The sequence below is a fragment of the Ictidomys tridecemlineatus genome, chromosome 7, assembly GCF_052094955.1.
Source record: "Ictidomys tridecemlineatus isolate mIctTri1 chromosome 7, mIctTri1.hap1, whole genome shotgun sequence".
Classification (NCBI taxonomy): domain Eukaryota; kingdom Metazoa; phylum Chordata; class Mammalia; order Rodentia; family Sciuridae; genus Ictidomys; species Ictidomys tridecemlineatus.
The window spans coordinates 177583799-177600929 of NC_135483.1; the positions used below are offsets into that span (position 1 = coordinate 177583799).

The 17131-nt window shown below is 37.2% G+C and overlaps 1 protein-coding gene across 1 annotated transcript in view; it reads right to left on the reverse strand.

The window, feature by feature from the left end:
• Positions 1-17131, reverse strand: part of Abca12 (ATP binding cassette subfamily A member 12) — a 120173-nt gene that overhangs the window by 30500 nt on the left and 72542 nt on the right. Inside the window, exons 23-35 of the mRNA XM_078018480.1 lie at positions 15906-16235; positions 14787-14856; positions 14565-14699; positions 13038-13193; positions 11946-12132; positions 9973-10191; positions 8670-8866; positions 7708-7868; positions 5688-5924; positions 5190-5340; positions 2771-3023; positions 2096-2182; positions 1125-1218 (exon numbers count right to left, since the gene is read on the reverse strand). Of these exons, the coding sequence (XP_077874606.1) occupies positions 1125-1218; positions 2096-2182; positions 2771-3023; positions 5190-5340; positions 5688-5924; positions 7708-7868; positions 8670-8866; positions 9973-10191; positions 11946-12132; positions 13038-13193; positions 14565-14699; positions 14787-14856; positions 15906-16235 (2277 nt within the window). The remainder of the gene's footprint in view (positions 1-1124; positions 1219-2095; positions 2183-2770; positions 3024-5189; positions 5341-5687; positions 5925-7707; positions 7869-8669; positions 8867-9972; positions 10192-11945; positions 12133-13037; positions 13194-14564; positions 14700-14786; positions 14857-15905; positions 16236-17131) is intronic.

Genomic DNA, 17131 nt, shown 5'->3' on the forward strand with positions numbered 1-17131 from the left:
TTAGCTGACTTTTACTGTGAATTAAAGAAATATATAAAGAATTTTAGGAATCGGCTAAATTAGATGAGGGATTAAAAAACTCTGACTGCTAAATGTAAGACTAATTTTAAGTATTCAAGGATTCCAAATAACTCTTATCAGATCTCAGCTCTTACTGTTAGTGGCTAACTTGCATGAGAACACCAAAATGGATTGTAGTCACTGAAAATATGTCCAATCTAAAATATGGTACAACCATATGTCAAAGTTCAGGATACAACACATTTGTCACTTTGAATAAAATGTCACTAGATTCCACCTCTGTAACAAAATCGATATCATAGTGATCCCTAGGGATTAATAGTGATATCTTCATCAATGTTCTTAAATTTTTAAAAATTTTTCAAAAGTTACTATAATAATTATATAAGCTTATGGAGTACAATGTTTGATTTGGATACACGTAGAGTGATCAAATCAGGAACATTAAATTTCCCTAATGAACTTGATTCTCTTAGAAGTTCGGTGAATTAAATATGTGATGCATGCACAAATATAACACAATGAAACCCATTATTCTGTATAATTAAAATGCATTAATAAAAAAGTTTGGTGAACTAATAAGCTTGGAAAACAAAAGTCAGTATTCATAGGATATAGACAGAGTAAGTGAGTGTTGGGTAATTTTTCCTCTTTCAGGAAGTAATTTCTTTCTTGCAGTCTGGAGGAGTTGCTTGGAAATATATGGACTTCCACTCTAGACTTACCCATAACTGACTTCCCCACTGACCATTACAGTGGCCGTCACACTGTATTTTCAAATATGACAGTTATGGTCTCATTTTGTCCCGTGAAACATACAGCTTTCCATTTAGAAGTGAACTGAGATCAGAAATTTATTTTTAGTTGGTTTCCACAAAGACCATCATAGAATTTGTTTCCTTTGGAAATTTATCCTGAGTTGGATCTAAAACAGTGACTTGGAGCTCATAGTCAATATTTTTGAGCTGCCCAGGTCCATATCTCTGAGCTCCTAGCTTCCATAAAATGAAATTATACGACTCCTTGGTAACCTGGATAGATCTTTCAAGGTTTGATATTTATTCCCTTTTTTTCTACTTTGCTAATACCAAATTCCATTTTACCTGGACATTTTCTGAGCAGGAACAAACACCAAAATTAGTGATAGGTTCTCCACTAGTGTTCCATCTTTCCAGACTGTCTTTCTTTAAACACCGTCTACAAATAAAAATGAAATGTATGTATGTCTATTCTCATATTTACCTAGAAGCATATAAGAAGCACTTGGTATTAAATATAGGTGTGTAGTCTTATGTGCAATTTACCAGTTTTTATACTCCAAATATGACATTTTGTGGTGGTGGGGGATGAGGGAGAGCATTTATTGATTAAACAGTGTTGGGATCAAAGCACATTAAATTGTCTTGCTCTGGTGGGATGAGGCTTTTTATTCCCTTTATTCTCCTTGCTCTCTTCATGCTCTCTTCTAACAGGTAGGGGATGCTTTAGCATAATAAGCTACCAAGCTCAGATTGACATATATACTATTTTGATAGTTTAAATAAACAAATCAAATAGTGCAAAGACCAGGGAATTGGGAGTCAAGACTTAGGACTCAGGGTTAGCTATGCATCTACTATCTAGAGGTTTTTTAAAAATATTTTTTAGTTGTAGTTGGACACAGTATCTTTAATTTATTTATTTATTTTTATGTGGTTCTGAGGATCAAACCCAAGGCCTCGCCCTTGCTAGGTGAGCACTCTACCATTGAGCCACAAACCCAGTCCCACTATCTATAGAGTTCTTTAGGCAAGTTTCTTAGTCCCTTTGAGCCTTGGTTTGCAGAGCGGGATTAATAATGCACAGGGTCATGACTGTTAAATATAAGTATGTATACAAAAGAGCAGACAAATTATAAGGCATTTGATGGTTCATTATTATAGTACAGCAAAGCCTAGGATCACTCTAAAGGAAATGGATAAAATATGTTAAACACAGATACCCCTGAGAGCAGTTCACAAATAAAGCACACATACATGCACGCACATAAACTGGGTTTGTTTGAAATGAAAGAAAAAGAGCAAGGACCACTTACGAATCACTGCTGTTCAGACACACATTGTCAATGCCCGGGAAATCCCACATTGCTGAGACTAGTCCTTTTGTGCTTGGGTGAGAATTCCTGCAATATTAAAAAATGGAATCAAATCCATGGTCTTCTACTAGTCTCCCATATTAAATTGATGTTCATTAACAATTTGAAGACATGAAATGATGTCAACTGAAAGACTGTTTACTTAAAAATCAAAGAAAGTCTGTCTCCAGGGGTAAAAGGTCCTAGAAAAAAATATGCACGTGTCTTAATATTCTTCTAATAGTCACATGCATATTGTTCTTCTAATAGTCACCTGTTGTATATGTCATGTTACATTACATAGAACTGTGATGTTCTGTATCATTTGTCAGAACAATAAAATGTTATGTGCTATATAATACAACAGACTTGGAGGCCACATACATCATGGATTTCTTGATAGTCATTAAAACACATATCTAGCGTAACATTATTTTTGCAAAAATTTTAATAAGCTATTTGTTGGCAATTAAAGTTATATATTGCAATAAGTCAAACTGTCCATTCTCTTAATAGAACCAGATACTGCAGCTCCTATGTTCTTTATGTTTCTGCTTTCCATGGCATCCAGGAAGGTCCAGCCACACCCCTAGAAGCAGTTTGGGATGTTCTTTTGGTTTATGAAAAGAAACTCACGCATAGAAGGCGGTCTGTTCGTGGGTACCATAAAGAGAGGGGGAGATCTGGATCTCTGGATAACTGTTGCTGGAATCTCTCAGCGTGCCCAGGCCCATGGCAGTGGTCACAAAGACGATGGGGAGAACAACCTGGGCAATGAGGCCTTTCCAGTTCCTTCGAGTATGGTGAAACCTCTTTATGAGAATAGCTAGGATCTTCTTCATTAACAGTCCAAACCCGTCCAGCCTCTCTCCTCTTGTCAGGACTTTGTCTGGTTGAGGAAAAGAGATTTGATATGGTTCTAAGAGCTCTTTTTTTTTTTTTTTCCAATGCTAAGGATTGAACCTAGAACCTAGTACATAAGAGGCAAGCACTACATTCCCAGCCTATTCTGGGAAATCTTAATAAATCTAATAATAAGTCACTGCAGAAACTACGGATGGATGATAAGATGTGGTGTGGTAGGAAAAGCTTTTATTTTAAATATTTAGATTGGAGGTTTAACAATTCATTTGTCAGCCTGGGCCTTGAGTCTCAAATTGAGAACAGATTTAATATGCATCTCCTAGAATATATATAAAAGTACTTTAAAAATTATAATTCATGAGGCACAAAATAGTCCTAAATATATGCATAGTAATTTTAGTGCTTATAAGTCCAATTGTCTCTAATTCTAACGTGAAGCCCAATGAATTTACCCCAAGTGTAGGAAAAAGGAATCCTCTTCTCTGAAGTATAATTCTAGTTCAACCACTTGTTCATCAAATTCTCTTTAGAAATTTGGAATAATTATGGTGTTTTGAAATTCAATTTTTATTTGTATCTCAAAAAAAAAAAAAGACCTCACTTAAAAGAACGTTTTCTCCTCACTACCCCAAACACATTTTGAAATGCTCTTCAGATGCTAAGAAAATTCTATGGCTTCTGAGAATCAGGGCAGCTGTGGAGGCCAAAACTGTTGTTCCCTCTACTGAGCTCTTATGGCTAATATTTCCAGCAGCTCCTTCTAAAAAAAAGTAGGCTCAAATATCTCATCCTCATGCCTGCCACCAAGCATGCCTTCACATGTGATAAGATGACGGTATTCGTCAACACTGTGTATATTTTTAATTTTCCATCACAAATTATGCTGCACAAAAATCATGATCTTCATTTAGCTGATAAGAAAAAATACAAAGCTGCTTAATTTAAAATGAATTCCAATTAAACAGAGGGAACAAGTTTAAAATGCAAACTCATATCTCTGCAAAAGGGAATTGTAGAAGTCGCTGAATATTTTGAGTTAATTAGTATGCTTTTCTGTTTCTTGAGAAATTACATGTGGATGACTTACAGGTGTATCAAATGGAGTAAATGTGCTTTCTCAAAGATAATGTCAAGGAGGGGAACGTTTTGACTAAAGAATAGTTTCAAATTATGAGACAAATGCAGAGGCAAATATGTAGCATTTACTTCCTGAAGCAGATGACCATTGTCTAATCAAAGTCCTCAATTCCGTGGACTCTACAATTATAGTCCACAAAAGGTGATAAACGAGAAATGTGTCAGAGGACAAATTTGAGGACAGACTCAAATTCCGGAGTTATACAAACATCAGAGATTATCTTTTCTGAGTTTTAGAGACAGGCGAATGTTTAATTAAAAGTTCTGTTCCTAGAGAATTTTCCCCATTTAAGCAAACTATTGAAATGACTGCTCCATAATTTATATATCATTTTACTACATTCTTCCATAAGTAAATAGTGTTTCCAGAGGTATAAATTAACTGTCAGAAAGAGACTAAGTGGCAATAAAAGTTATTTTTTTAGAAGAATTCAACCCCTCAAAATCATGTCAAGAAACATGGTTTTTCAAAGATAAAAGAATTGAGGGGGGAAACCTGCTATTACAGATACTTAGCCATCAAGTCCAACTTAATCAATTCAGAGATATTCCTCCCAAAGTATTTTCTTGGTCCTTGAGTGACTCAGACGAGAAGATGTTAGATTTGCTTTCCAGAGAGGTGCTATAAAAGTGATGATTCTTCCCCCACCCCATTTTTATTGCCTCCACTGGTACACATCTATTAACTGGGCATGAACTACCTTACAAGATAACCTAGTACATTGATGGGTAGTACCAGTTACCAGAAGAATCTTCCCGTATTGGCACAAATCTGAAACTGCAGTGAAAACCACTTGCCATGAATAGAAAGAATACCCAGCGCCACCCTTATCAAGGGCATTCTTCCGCATTCTTCAAAGTATTTTTGAAATAGAGAATTTGGTTTGTTCTGACTAATTTTTGTATATTAGAAAGGAAACTTGTGTTGCCTTTGGCAATTTTATTTTCACATCTACAATGAAACTTAAAAGTCAAATTGCAAGAAAACTTCAAGATTGTCCTGTGATTTTTCTCATTTCTAGGAATTAAGCAAAATATCTACTTTATATTTTACCGTCTCTGTCTGTGAAGTTGCTGCTGCTCACAGATAAATCATCAGGAGTTGAGATGCCATTGGCACTGGAATTCCCAATTTTCTTTTGAGTTAGGTGCTCAAGACTCATATCACTATTTTTTTGTGATTCCTTAGTCAAGTTCAGAAAGACCTAGAAAAAGAAGCCAGATCACTTGATTGGCATAAAACATACATATTTCTTCTAGTTTCTAAGCTTAATTTTGATTGTAACTTTTTATCACATTTATTGAGACAACTATTTCTCCTCTGACTTGAGGAGAATATTCTTGTATATAGAAAGATGGGTATTCTGTAGTTGAGGTGACATTTTAAATCAGTCTTCCATAGGAATCGTACAGAAAGCATTCTAAGCTTTTCTGATTTTGTGAAACATTTATGCTAAAAGATTTATTTTGTTTTTAAAAAGCTGCATGCATTTATTCTCAGGGGAGAGCCAGTTATAACAACTTTAAGAAATAAAGAAATGTCCTCATGTACCTCTTCTACAGTGGTGTCTGAAATGCCATAGCACCCGATGTTGAGGTCGCCCATGCCCTCATCCAGTGCTCTTAGGAGTGACAGGTAGGCTCCTGAGACGTTGGTGCTGAATGGAGGGAGCACATACACGAGCTCTCCCCCGATATCCTCCTTGAGGTAGGCTTCTGGGAGGTGCGATCGGATCATGGCTGTCACGGCCGAGGTGTTACATATTGCATTTGCATCCAGATTTGGACTCTGAAAGTAAAACAGAAGTTAAACACTTTGCTTCATGCACTATAGTGATCAAAGCCCCTAATCAGAGGGCGACGAGTTCATTGGGGTCATTCCAGAGCTGAGTTGGATCCCACACCACCTGGTGGGTCCCTGTCCCACCTGGGGACTCTGCAGTGGTCTGTAAGTCCCTGTTTTGCCTGCCTCGTTCTCCCACCCCACCTTGCCCCTTCTCCAAGCTCACAGCCCATCTCCTTCCTTTCTCTTACTTTACTCCAGTGGACTCTTTTGATGGTGTTGCTAGAGCACTTTTGCCTCCCATGCGTCCTGCTCAGGAGCTTTGTCATTGCCACACAGAGCAGCATGTCCCCTTCTTTCTCCAGTTCCAACTCATGGCTCAACTGTCGCTTTCTCAGAAAACTCTTCTTTTACTGCCCCACTTCACAACTGGACCCCTCAGCATTCCCTCTTCCCTCTCCTGGTTTATTTCTATAGTATACATAGAAATAAACATACTAAGTGATTTACTAATTGATAACACATTCATTTACTTATTGATTGTATCATATAAATTTCTCTGACTCCACCAGAGTATACACCCCACTGAGGCCACAAATTTTAATAGCCTCAGTTCAGTGATGAATCCTGATCGCCGAGCACAGGATTTGAGGGCAGCATAAAGCATAATTTTGCCCCTACTACATGAATTTATGAATGAATTAATGAATATAATAATGAATTACTTATCATATCTTGGAAGTCACATCAAGGTGATTCAGATATTAAAATAAATAGTGGTAGTCAAATTGTGCTTAATTGGCATTTCAGTTGGCATTTCGGTTCTTACACATATCTTAGTTCATTTGGCATTTGAGTTCTTATACATATCTTACACAATCATATGCTCTGTGAGGTGACAGAGGTATTCTTAGTCAGCATTTTTGTTCTCTAAAAAGTGTAAAAGCTCTGCTGGGCACTTGGTGCACGGTAATTCCAGCAATTCGGGAGGCTGAGGCAGGAGGATCACGAGTTCAAAGCTAGCCTCAACAACCTAGTGAGGCCCTAAGCAATTTAGTGATAACCTGTCTCAAAATAAAAAAATAAAAAGGGCTGGGGATATGGCTCAGTGGTTAAATGCCCCTCATTTTAATCTGTGGCACACATACACACACAAAAAGTAAAAGCTCCAAAGCTCCACTGACCTGTATTAGTCTCCACTCTGTACTCAAGAAGTCTTGATCAGAGATTTATTCATATTTATTCATATTCTCTTCATTGGCTTTTGATAAGCCAGAAAATTTAAACTTCATTTTACAGGTTGAAATGCTAGGGAAGGTAAAAGGCTGATATTCCTTCAGTAACCTTAAGGTGGAGATCAGTTCTTACCTAGACTTAGTTGATCTTTTCCTTTTTTTTTTTTTTTAAACTAGGGATTGAATCCAGGGGCACCTAACCACTGAGCTACATCCTAGCCCTTTTTATTTATTATTTTGAGACAGGGTATCACTAAGTTCACCTAGACTTTGATACTTCATGTGCCATGTCCCCAACCACCACCAGCAGCATCACCTGGGAACTACTTGGAAATTTAGCAAATTCTGGAGTCTCAACTCATATCTAATGGATCAGGGGTAGGACCAGAAATCTGAGGTCTTACTGGAGACCTCCAGGATTCTGATGCTTACTCAGGTTTGAGCTAGCATCTTAATGAATTTTAGCAATGAATGAAGTCAGTGAGAGTCCGCCTCTGTTTTGCATACAAATTAATATATAATCCTCAGTGTGGTATACTTTCTCTCATACCAACCTTCTTCTTGGTGAGTGTGAGGTGATACCCATCCCCAAAGGCCTCCTTGAGGTAAAACGGGGACCCGCAGCACCGGAGTCCCCCCTGCTCCAAGAAGGCAATGCGGTCACTCAGCACTTCAGCCTCATCCAAGTGGTGCGTTGACAAGATGATTGTTCTGGCTTGAAAATAGTACAGTCGAGAGCAACAGAGAATGAGAAAGCAAGATACAATTCCCAAGACCAGAATTAGCAAGAGTAAATTCTGTGACATGTGAGAAGAGTCACATTTTGCAAGATACTCGAAAAAAAATTGACTAGAAGAAACTTCTAAAATAATCAAAAGGAAATTCAGAATAGATGTGCTTAAATATTTGGGGGATGTTTTTCCTACAGGATGGCAGCAAATAAGCATTTATGATGCTATCTGGGTAAAAGTCCATCATTGGCTATACGGGCATTAGCAACTCTCTGTGTTTTATTCCTGTGGCTACATTTGGCATTTCTCTCCCTGTCTCCCCACCACCCCCAACACCCTCTCTCTCCTTCATTTCTTCACTATGAAAAAAGCAATAATTTTAAAGACTTTTTGAGTATTCCTCTCTGATTAATCCACTCTACTCTGATTACTCCTTTGCTTCACATCCTGTTAGCACTTATTTAGTCTGTTTTCAGTTTATTTTCATTTGTGTATGTTTGGTATCTCTAATTAGATTCTGAGCTCCTCTAGGCAGACCTTGGAACTTCTGGTGGATTTACAGGCTCTCAAAAAGGCCAGTTAAGTGCCCCACTCACAGTGGGCATTAGATAGATATAAACTAATTGACCTAGAAGTTTAGCTGAGAGGAGAGAAACTTGGGAAAAAATACCATGTCAGACATTTAAAAGATATTATAAACAGAAAAGGCTTTGCCTTGATTTTGTGAATCCCAAAGGGCACAGTTATGACTGCTGAGTGGAGAAGTCACAAGAAAGTACTCATACCGGTTTTGTTCTTGGATATAACATCCCATATACTTCGACGAGAACATGGATCAACTCCTGTAGATGGTTCATCCAAAATTACTACCCTGGATCCACCAATGAGAGCTATGGATATCGATAGCTTCCTCTTCATTCCTCCTGACAATGTTCCAACTCTCTTATGACGATGGCTATACAGTCCAGTGTCCTTTAATGTTCTTCAAAAATGATGTACAGTGGTTACATTTTACAGATAGGCTACTAGAATATTAGCATTCACTAAGCAGCTATCATGTGCTCAGGAAGGTGTCATTGAGAATTCCAAAAGCTTATTATATATCATATAGTGGACCATACAAAAATTGATATTAAGAGAAAACACAAGGCAATATATAGCTCATTCATTTGACAAATACTCAGAATATCTGCCTATCGAATTGAACAGTTTGAATTTTGTGCCAGATCATGTTTTAAGTACTGGAGAAAAGAAGTGAGTAGGTAAAGTTTCTACTCATAAAGAGATTGTATTCTAATACACATGAGTGTATCAGGAGGGATGGGGTAAATCCAGTCAATAAGCAAGTCTGTAATGTGCCACGTGGTGATAAGTACAATAAAAAAATAAAGCAGGGTATGTGAGATAAGGAGTGCCTGGGGCATGCTATGTTAGGCATCTATTTTACATGTGGCTGTCACCTCAGAGAAGGGAAGGTTTGAGCAGAAAGTAGAAGAGTGGACATTTGACCAGGAGTAAGTCAAATGGTGGTCTGGAGAGAAGTGCTATTGGTTGATGGGAGAGTCAGTAAGCTAACAGGCCAGCACGCCAGAGCAGAATGAGTGGGAGGCCAGAGAAGGAAATGAAATCAGAAGGGACATTGGGGGCAGGACATGCAGTGTCTCATAGGCCTTAATAATGACATTATTGAGGGTTATGCTGAGCGTGACAGGAAGTCACTTCAGGGTCACACAGGAGTGACATGGTCTGATTTGCAGTTGAAAAATATCACCCTGTCTGCTCTTGAAAGAACAGATTGTATGTGTGATGGAAGAGTAGAAGCCAAGAGCTCAGTCTGGGGGCTGGGACCAGTGTGGTACCCATGGAGATTAAAAATAGGATTAGGGGAAATATAGATGTTAGAAGGAAAGAGAGTGAAACAATTTCAGTACAACCAGTTGGTGAAGTTAATGACATTAAATGGATATAAGCAGAGAAGTAGAAAAACTAGAAACCAATTGTTTGTGGGAAACATTTCCTATTGCTATGATCTCTAGAACCTGACCAAGCTCTGTATCTGTGCATGTTCTTGTTCCTGTCATGACTCACCTTTTCACTTCCTCATGCAGCTGCTTTTTAGTCCAGTGAGGAACTTTGATGGAGCCGTATAAGAGAAGGTGTTCTTTAGTAGTGAGGTAGCTGAACAAGACATCATGCTGCATGCAGACCCCCATGTTCTTCCGAACAGAGTCTAGGTCTGTTTTAATATCTTTTCCATACACAAAGATGGTGCCCGCAGAGGTACCAAACAGTCCAGTCAACATGGAGCTGGAAATGAAGGAATGATAAATGAGGTATGGACCAGGCATTTACACACCACTTCTCCATGAAATGCCCTAGAGAGTCCTCAAAATCAACAGGATCTTTGCCCTCAAGCCTGCATCTTCAATGATCTTATCTATTTCCTTGTGTGATAAATTCATGCATAAGTTGCACCAGCCTGAAATCCATCACTGTGGTAACCTCCTATCTTAGCCTTCTTACCACACTCACATTTCTCTATTCTTACAGTTACTACCATGGAACCAGCAACCATCACCACATGCCTAGCCCATGGCTGTGAGCTTCCAATGTATATGGCTTCTTCCCATATACTTTGGTTATCTGCAGTCCCATTCTGTACATCGTGACTAGAAGATTCCCACCTTAGATTTTCCCCATTGAGCAATTACTTAATACCCATCTCTTCCCTCCATTATATGCAAACTCCATAGGGTCAGGGAAAGGACTGCCTTCTCACCATTCTCTAACCAGGGCCTTGCAATAAATGCCTTTGGATTAAATAGAGAACCAACAGAATATGCAACTCACCCATAAAAATGTATTGAGATACAAATAGCATATTAATTATTCATATTTAAAATTTTATATTCAGAACAATAAAATGGGGCAGCCTCAGTTTAAATCACAGCCTCTTTAAATGTCTTCTCTATTCTTTTTCCTCACTGGCCTCTTATTTCCTATTAGAAATCTTGCCTTTTAAGCCCTGTATTCTTATTAGAAAGTCAACTCTAGCTTTAAACAGGTCATGCAAATAAGAGAGGCTATATGTTCACTCTTTCCATGACCTTCCTCTATCCCTTTTATTTATGAAAAAATTATCATTTGCAGTCTTTTGGCAGTCACCAAGATTACTTACAGTGCTTGGAAATAAGATGTGCAACAACTGACACATTTTCTTAAATAAAGGCTAGAGTATCCATAGCACTGACTGTGCAGCTAAGAGCAGTGGAGGAGAATCAAACACACACACACACACACACACACACACACACACACACACACATGTAAATGTCACTTTCACACATTTGAATCTGTCCTCAATTCTGACATAGGAAACTACAACTTAAGAGATGAGTGAGAAAAGACAGCCCCTGTACTGCCTCTGGCCTTTTTGATTTATATCTGATAGCTGGTGATTCTTCTGTTTCTTTATGAATCAAGTTAAGGATTTCCTGTGATGGAGCAGCAGGGGCTGTGTGTGTTCACACCAGGATGTGCAAACTCAATCTTACACAAGGACCATACTAGAAATCCAAATAAATGAAACAGACTGGATGGACGAAGTAGTGAAGATTAGTGGAGCCCAAGGAACAACCTGAAAGCAAATGTTCCCTTTAAGAGAATAACCCTCAATGAGCTACAAACAATGTCCCTGCCTAAGAATGTGCACTTAATGTTGCGGAACTTCTTATTACCTAAGACATGCCAAGAGTATTTGCCTCTGTTAGGAAACTCCTCATTTTAAAATATTTGCACCAAAATTAAACATTGTAAGCTGTATCGAGGAGGCCCAAACTAGGTGGAACAAATGCACTTATCTGGTGGGCCCAATCTAGGCTTTGAGTTCAGAGCTTAGGACCTCTGATTTAGATTCTATTCTATAGGATATAAGTTGAACCATCTTATTTTATCTAGAAAATGTAGTAACTTATTTTTTTAATAAAAAGACATTAATTTACAAAAAGAGCAATATGTTTTATAAAATGATCCCATGATAGTAACTGTTGGAAATAGCATACATGGTAGTGGTTTTCCCAGCTCCATTGGGTCCCAATAAAGAAGTAATGTGCCCTTCATAAAAGTTCAGATTGAGGTTGTCAACAGCGACTTTGGAGCCATAGATCTTTGTGACTCCGTGCAGGGCAACTCCTACTGGGAGATCTTTAGGTTCTGGCTCAATGTTGGAGGGGAACATGTACTCAGGACCTAAAGAGAAATCAAAGGAAGTGTTGAAAGTTCACCAATAAGAACATACAGCCAGAGCTAGACTTTTCTCAATAACAATTAGACACTACAATGTTCTGAGAAAGAAAACCCATAAACAAATGATTTATTACAGTTCTTACTTGGTTCTTACTTGGTTACAAAATGAATGAGGTGGGAAACCACATTCTCTAAGGTTTATATCTCTAAGGGACCTCTATTGGAAAAAGCAATTCCAAAATGCAGCTTTATAATCCTAAATTCTCCTTCTTTAATGGATCCTGAATATTCAAAAGCTAAGTCTGAGGCTTTGTCCTCTGTTTGGGTGGGATGATACCAGTTTACAGATAAATGTCTACAAATTGTGATTTTTACAGATGCAAGGCTAGCTTGGATCTCTGGTTTACAGAATCCAGTTCATTAATTACTCCCTATTTCTTCAGACATCACAATAGACAGGTTACCTGGGTCATCCTTACCTTATAAAGATGACACCACTCACCCAATGTCAGCAAGATATAAGCTTTGCATTATTTTCTAGCAATAGTGATGAGTTATACTAAATTACCCTTATTTTTTACTTGGTTACTCCTTATGACCGGTGGCAGATGGCTGGAATTAGGGGTGCAGACTGTGGCCAAGGAACAAAATTTTCCTCTGTGTGAGTCTAACTGGACCACAAAGGGATCTACAGTCTTGGCCTAATTAGCACCATATGCTAACCAACAGAGCTAATGAGGCCAGAAAAAGCCACAATTCAATCCCCCATAAGAGTCCAAACACATATGTGTAGACCTATTCATCCATGACTAAAAGGATGATAATTTTGCCATTTAGAAAAACATGATTAAAACTATTGGTCTTGTAATTTTTATATCATTTATCTATAATAATGCATGTTGACCTACTTGTCTTACTGGCAGATGGGTTGGTGTTCTGCATCATGATGTTGGTAAACATAAGACCATTGCTTTTCTCATGCTTCACCTCTGCACAGCCAAATCGCTCCTTCCAATAGGAAGGAAGGATTGGAAAATACCATGGAGCTGCCATACCATATGTCCCTGTAATAAGAATATATTAGGAAAAGTGATTATTAATTGATTTTTAAGATAACTATCAGGAACTAGATAATAGAATACTATGTATGGTTCAGGAAATAACTTCCTTTGCATTTTTTAATTTTTATTTTAGTTTTCAGTGCTGGGGATTGAACCCAGAACCTCATGCATGTGAGACAAGCACTCTGTTACTGAAGTACACCCCAGCCCACTTTCTTTTTATTGATATTATATAAAAACTAAAAGGAAGTCTCAGGATACAAAGTCAAGAATATAATCTCTCTTCATTTTTTTATTAAACAGCTTCATTGGGGTACGATTACATACCATAAAATTTACATAATGAAAGTGTACACTTAGGTGGTTTTTTATAAAGTTGTATAAGCATCACCACAATCCAGTATTATTACATTTCTGTAATTCCAGAAAGTTCTGTGCTCTTCCCCTAGTCCCAGGCAATTGCCGATCTGCTTTCTATCTCTACATACTCATTACTTAGAGAAGTTTTATGCAAATGAAATCAAACTGTTTCATTCATTTCTAGAATTAAAACGTACAAATATAAATAAAACTTAATGGAAAAGCACTTAAGCATATTAGAAACGATGACCACTGGAGAAATAGAAAGGGAGCCCAGCTAGTCTTCCACTTGAGTCTGGTCAGTTGTCCTTAGAATTAGAGACTTGGCTTTTGCCTTTCACTATCTCATACATTTTTTAAAGATATTTTTATTTGTTTTAATTAATTATACATGCCGTAGAATGCATTTTGATATATCATACATAATGGAATATAACTTCTCATTCTTCTGGTTGTATGTGATGTAGAGTTACACCATTTGTGTAATCATATATGCACATAGGTAATAATGTCCAATTCATTCTACTCTCCTTCCTACTCCCATACTCCCTCCCCTCCCTTCATTGCCCTCTACCTAATCCAAAGTACCTCTGTTTTTCCCTAACACCCCCTCTTATTGTGAGTTAGCATCTGCATATCAGAGAAAACATTCCGCCTTTGGTTTTTTTGGAATTGGCTATTTCACTTAGCATGATATTCTCCAGCCCCATCCATTTACCAGCAAATGCCATAATTTCATTCTTCTTTAGGCTGAGTACTGTCTCACACTTTTATTTGGAAAACTTGGGTTGATTTGCCACTGTTGCATGCTTCTTAATTTACCCCATTTAAAAAAAGCCTATCAAAGACGAAATTCAGCAGTGCATTATCTCCAAAAATTTTGGTTAGTTTTGGGATTTGAGGATTGTTTTGAAGATGACATATGGTGAAAAAAACTGTTAGAACATATACATTAGTTGACTTACAATCATGACAACCATAAAAGGCATATGTCTGTAGGAGCAATGTTCATACCTGGGAAAACATTCCTGACATACCAAGCAACAAGGAAATAAATGAAAGAGTCTGCAAGGATTAGACAGCATAGCCAGCCGAATGAGGTGGTGTCATCCTGGACAGGAGAACTGTACATATTTTCCCACTGAAGACCTACAAAGTGAACACAGATGTTATTCTTCTGTGACACTTGTCACAGCTGTGAGAGGTAAAACCTAATTTTAAAGAAAGCGAACCTACCAACACCTTGCTCTTCATAGCGTGCGATATATTGGCTTGCATAGCTGAATGCTGTTGGGGACAGCAGGCTCTGGGAAGAAAATAAACAGCAGCGATAGTTCATACACTTCACCCAGATGGACCTTAATAGACTTAAAATGTGGGACATTTGTATAGGTAGCATTGATGCTCATCTGTAAGTACACTTAAAACACACAAGTCCATTACCAAGCAAACTACAACTGGGGGAGAAGGGGAGATGAGGAGGAGGCAGAGTAGCAGAAAACACATCAAGAAATTAAGACTTGAAAAATATTTGTTACAAATCCAAAAAATATATTCAAATTTATTAAATATGACTCAGCAATTTTAAAAGTAGGTCATTACATAGTAACATAGTATTGAGACCAAAATTAAATGAAAATATTAGGGGCCAGAAGATGTTTTCACTTTGTAAATTTATTTCAGGAAAAAGAAATATCATGAATGAACGTTTACTAAAATATCAATTGGTTGGATACTGTTAACTGCCACAAATTACAAATTTAAATTCTGTTTAAATCCAAGGTATTCAATGATGGATGAAAGTTATTCATTAGTAGGTCCATAAACAGCAGTGTTTTAATATGATGAAACTTGCTTCTTCCTCCTAAATTTTAAACTCAATAATCTTTATTCTCAAATTAATTTAGTTCTTTTGAATGAAAAGGCAGAAAAAGATTTCAAAGTTGATACATGTTGCCTATGCATTTGTCTTTATACCTATAAGCTATATTTTGTCATGAAAACCATGACAATTATTCATATAAGAATTGTTCCAATACCATAGGCTCCAAAACATTTCTTGATGATTCTAAAACATGATCTATTCCATTTTAACGGTTCTTTTTTTCAGGAACTTTTTTAAACAGCAATACTTGTTATGGCTCAGGAAAGTGTGGGGGAAAAGATTTCTTTTTCATAGTCTTATGCTTGTATGATATGCAACCATGTAGGAAAACTATCATGACTCTTAAGCTTACTTTGCTATCAATGAGTTTCTAAGTTTAGATAAGTGAACTTCAAGCTTGAGAATAAAAAGAAAGGGGTAGGGGGGAACCTATTCATCTCATACACTGGCCATTCAGACAGTTGACTTACCACGAATACTTTCACTACGTAGCTCAACTCATCCTCAACTGTAATCAGAACAATAAATGGAAAGAAAGCAATGACGTAGATGAGGCTTCCAATCAGAGCAGCAATATTGGTGTTGTTGAAGAAAACACTGATAAGATAGCTCATGGCAATAACTGAGAAGCTATAGTCCGAAAAATACAGGAACAAAATGATCCCATTTGTTTTAGGAAGAATGTTGCCAAACTTGAGTATAATGATGAGAATGATGATGGTAACCAGTAAAAATCCAACACTTTCTATAAGCCAGGCAAAAAAATGACTGCAGGAGTTCACACCCATCATCTTCATGTACTGTAAGAAGGAGAAAGTGTTAGCTGCCTCCAAAGATGAATGACTCCTAAGTAACGGTTGTTTTTGTATCATGACAAAATGTCCAAGTCTCCAAATACATGGAATGAGGCATTTTCATAATTAACATTAATCAAGTATTTATCAAGCTTACTATGTGAAATATGATTACTATACCATCCCATCTCAGACTGTATTTTTCCAGAGTATCCAATATGATGAATATTTGAGATGGTGGTGGCATTTAAAAAAAATTACAATTCTAGGTCTGAGGATGTAACTCAGGGGTAGAGTATTTCCCTAGCATGTGTAAGCCCTTGAGTTCCATTGCCCCAACACCAAAGACACACAAAACAATTGCAATTCCATTTTATAACTGGTGTCTAGCTAATGTCTCCAGTTTAGACTAATTTAGAATAGATCATCAAATTCATGGTGTCTCCTGCAGAATTTTACAGCATGAATTTGACATTTGTGCAGGCATGACTATTTCAAGCTGGTTTAACTTCAAGTTCAATATAGAGACGTAGATAATAAAAATCTACATTTTAAACTAAATATTAATGAACAACACAACTATTATTCATGTTCCTGAGAGAAATAAATGGACCCAATTCCCAAGAGTTTAAAATTATAGCAGCACAATTCACAAAAACCAAACAATGGAACCAATCTAGGTGTCTATCAATGGAGGAATGAGAAAGAAAATGTGTTATATACATATGATAGAGTTTTATTCAGCCATAAAGAAGAATGAAATTATGTCATTTGTAGGAAAATGGATGGTACTTGAGAACATTATGTTAAGTGAAATAAGCCAACCAAAGAAAGTCAAGGTTTATATGCTTTCTCTCATATGTGGAAGCTAGAGATTATAAAGAAAATAAAGGTGGGGAGTA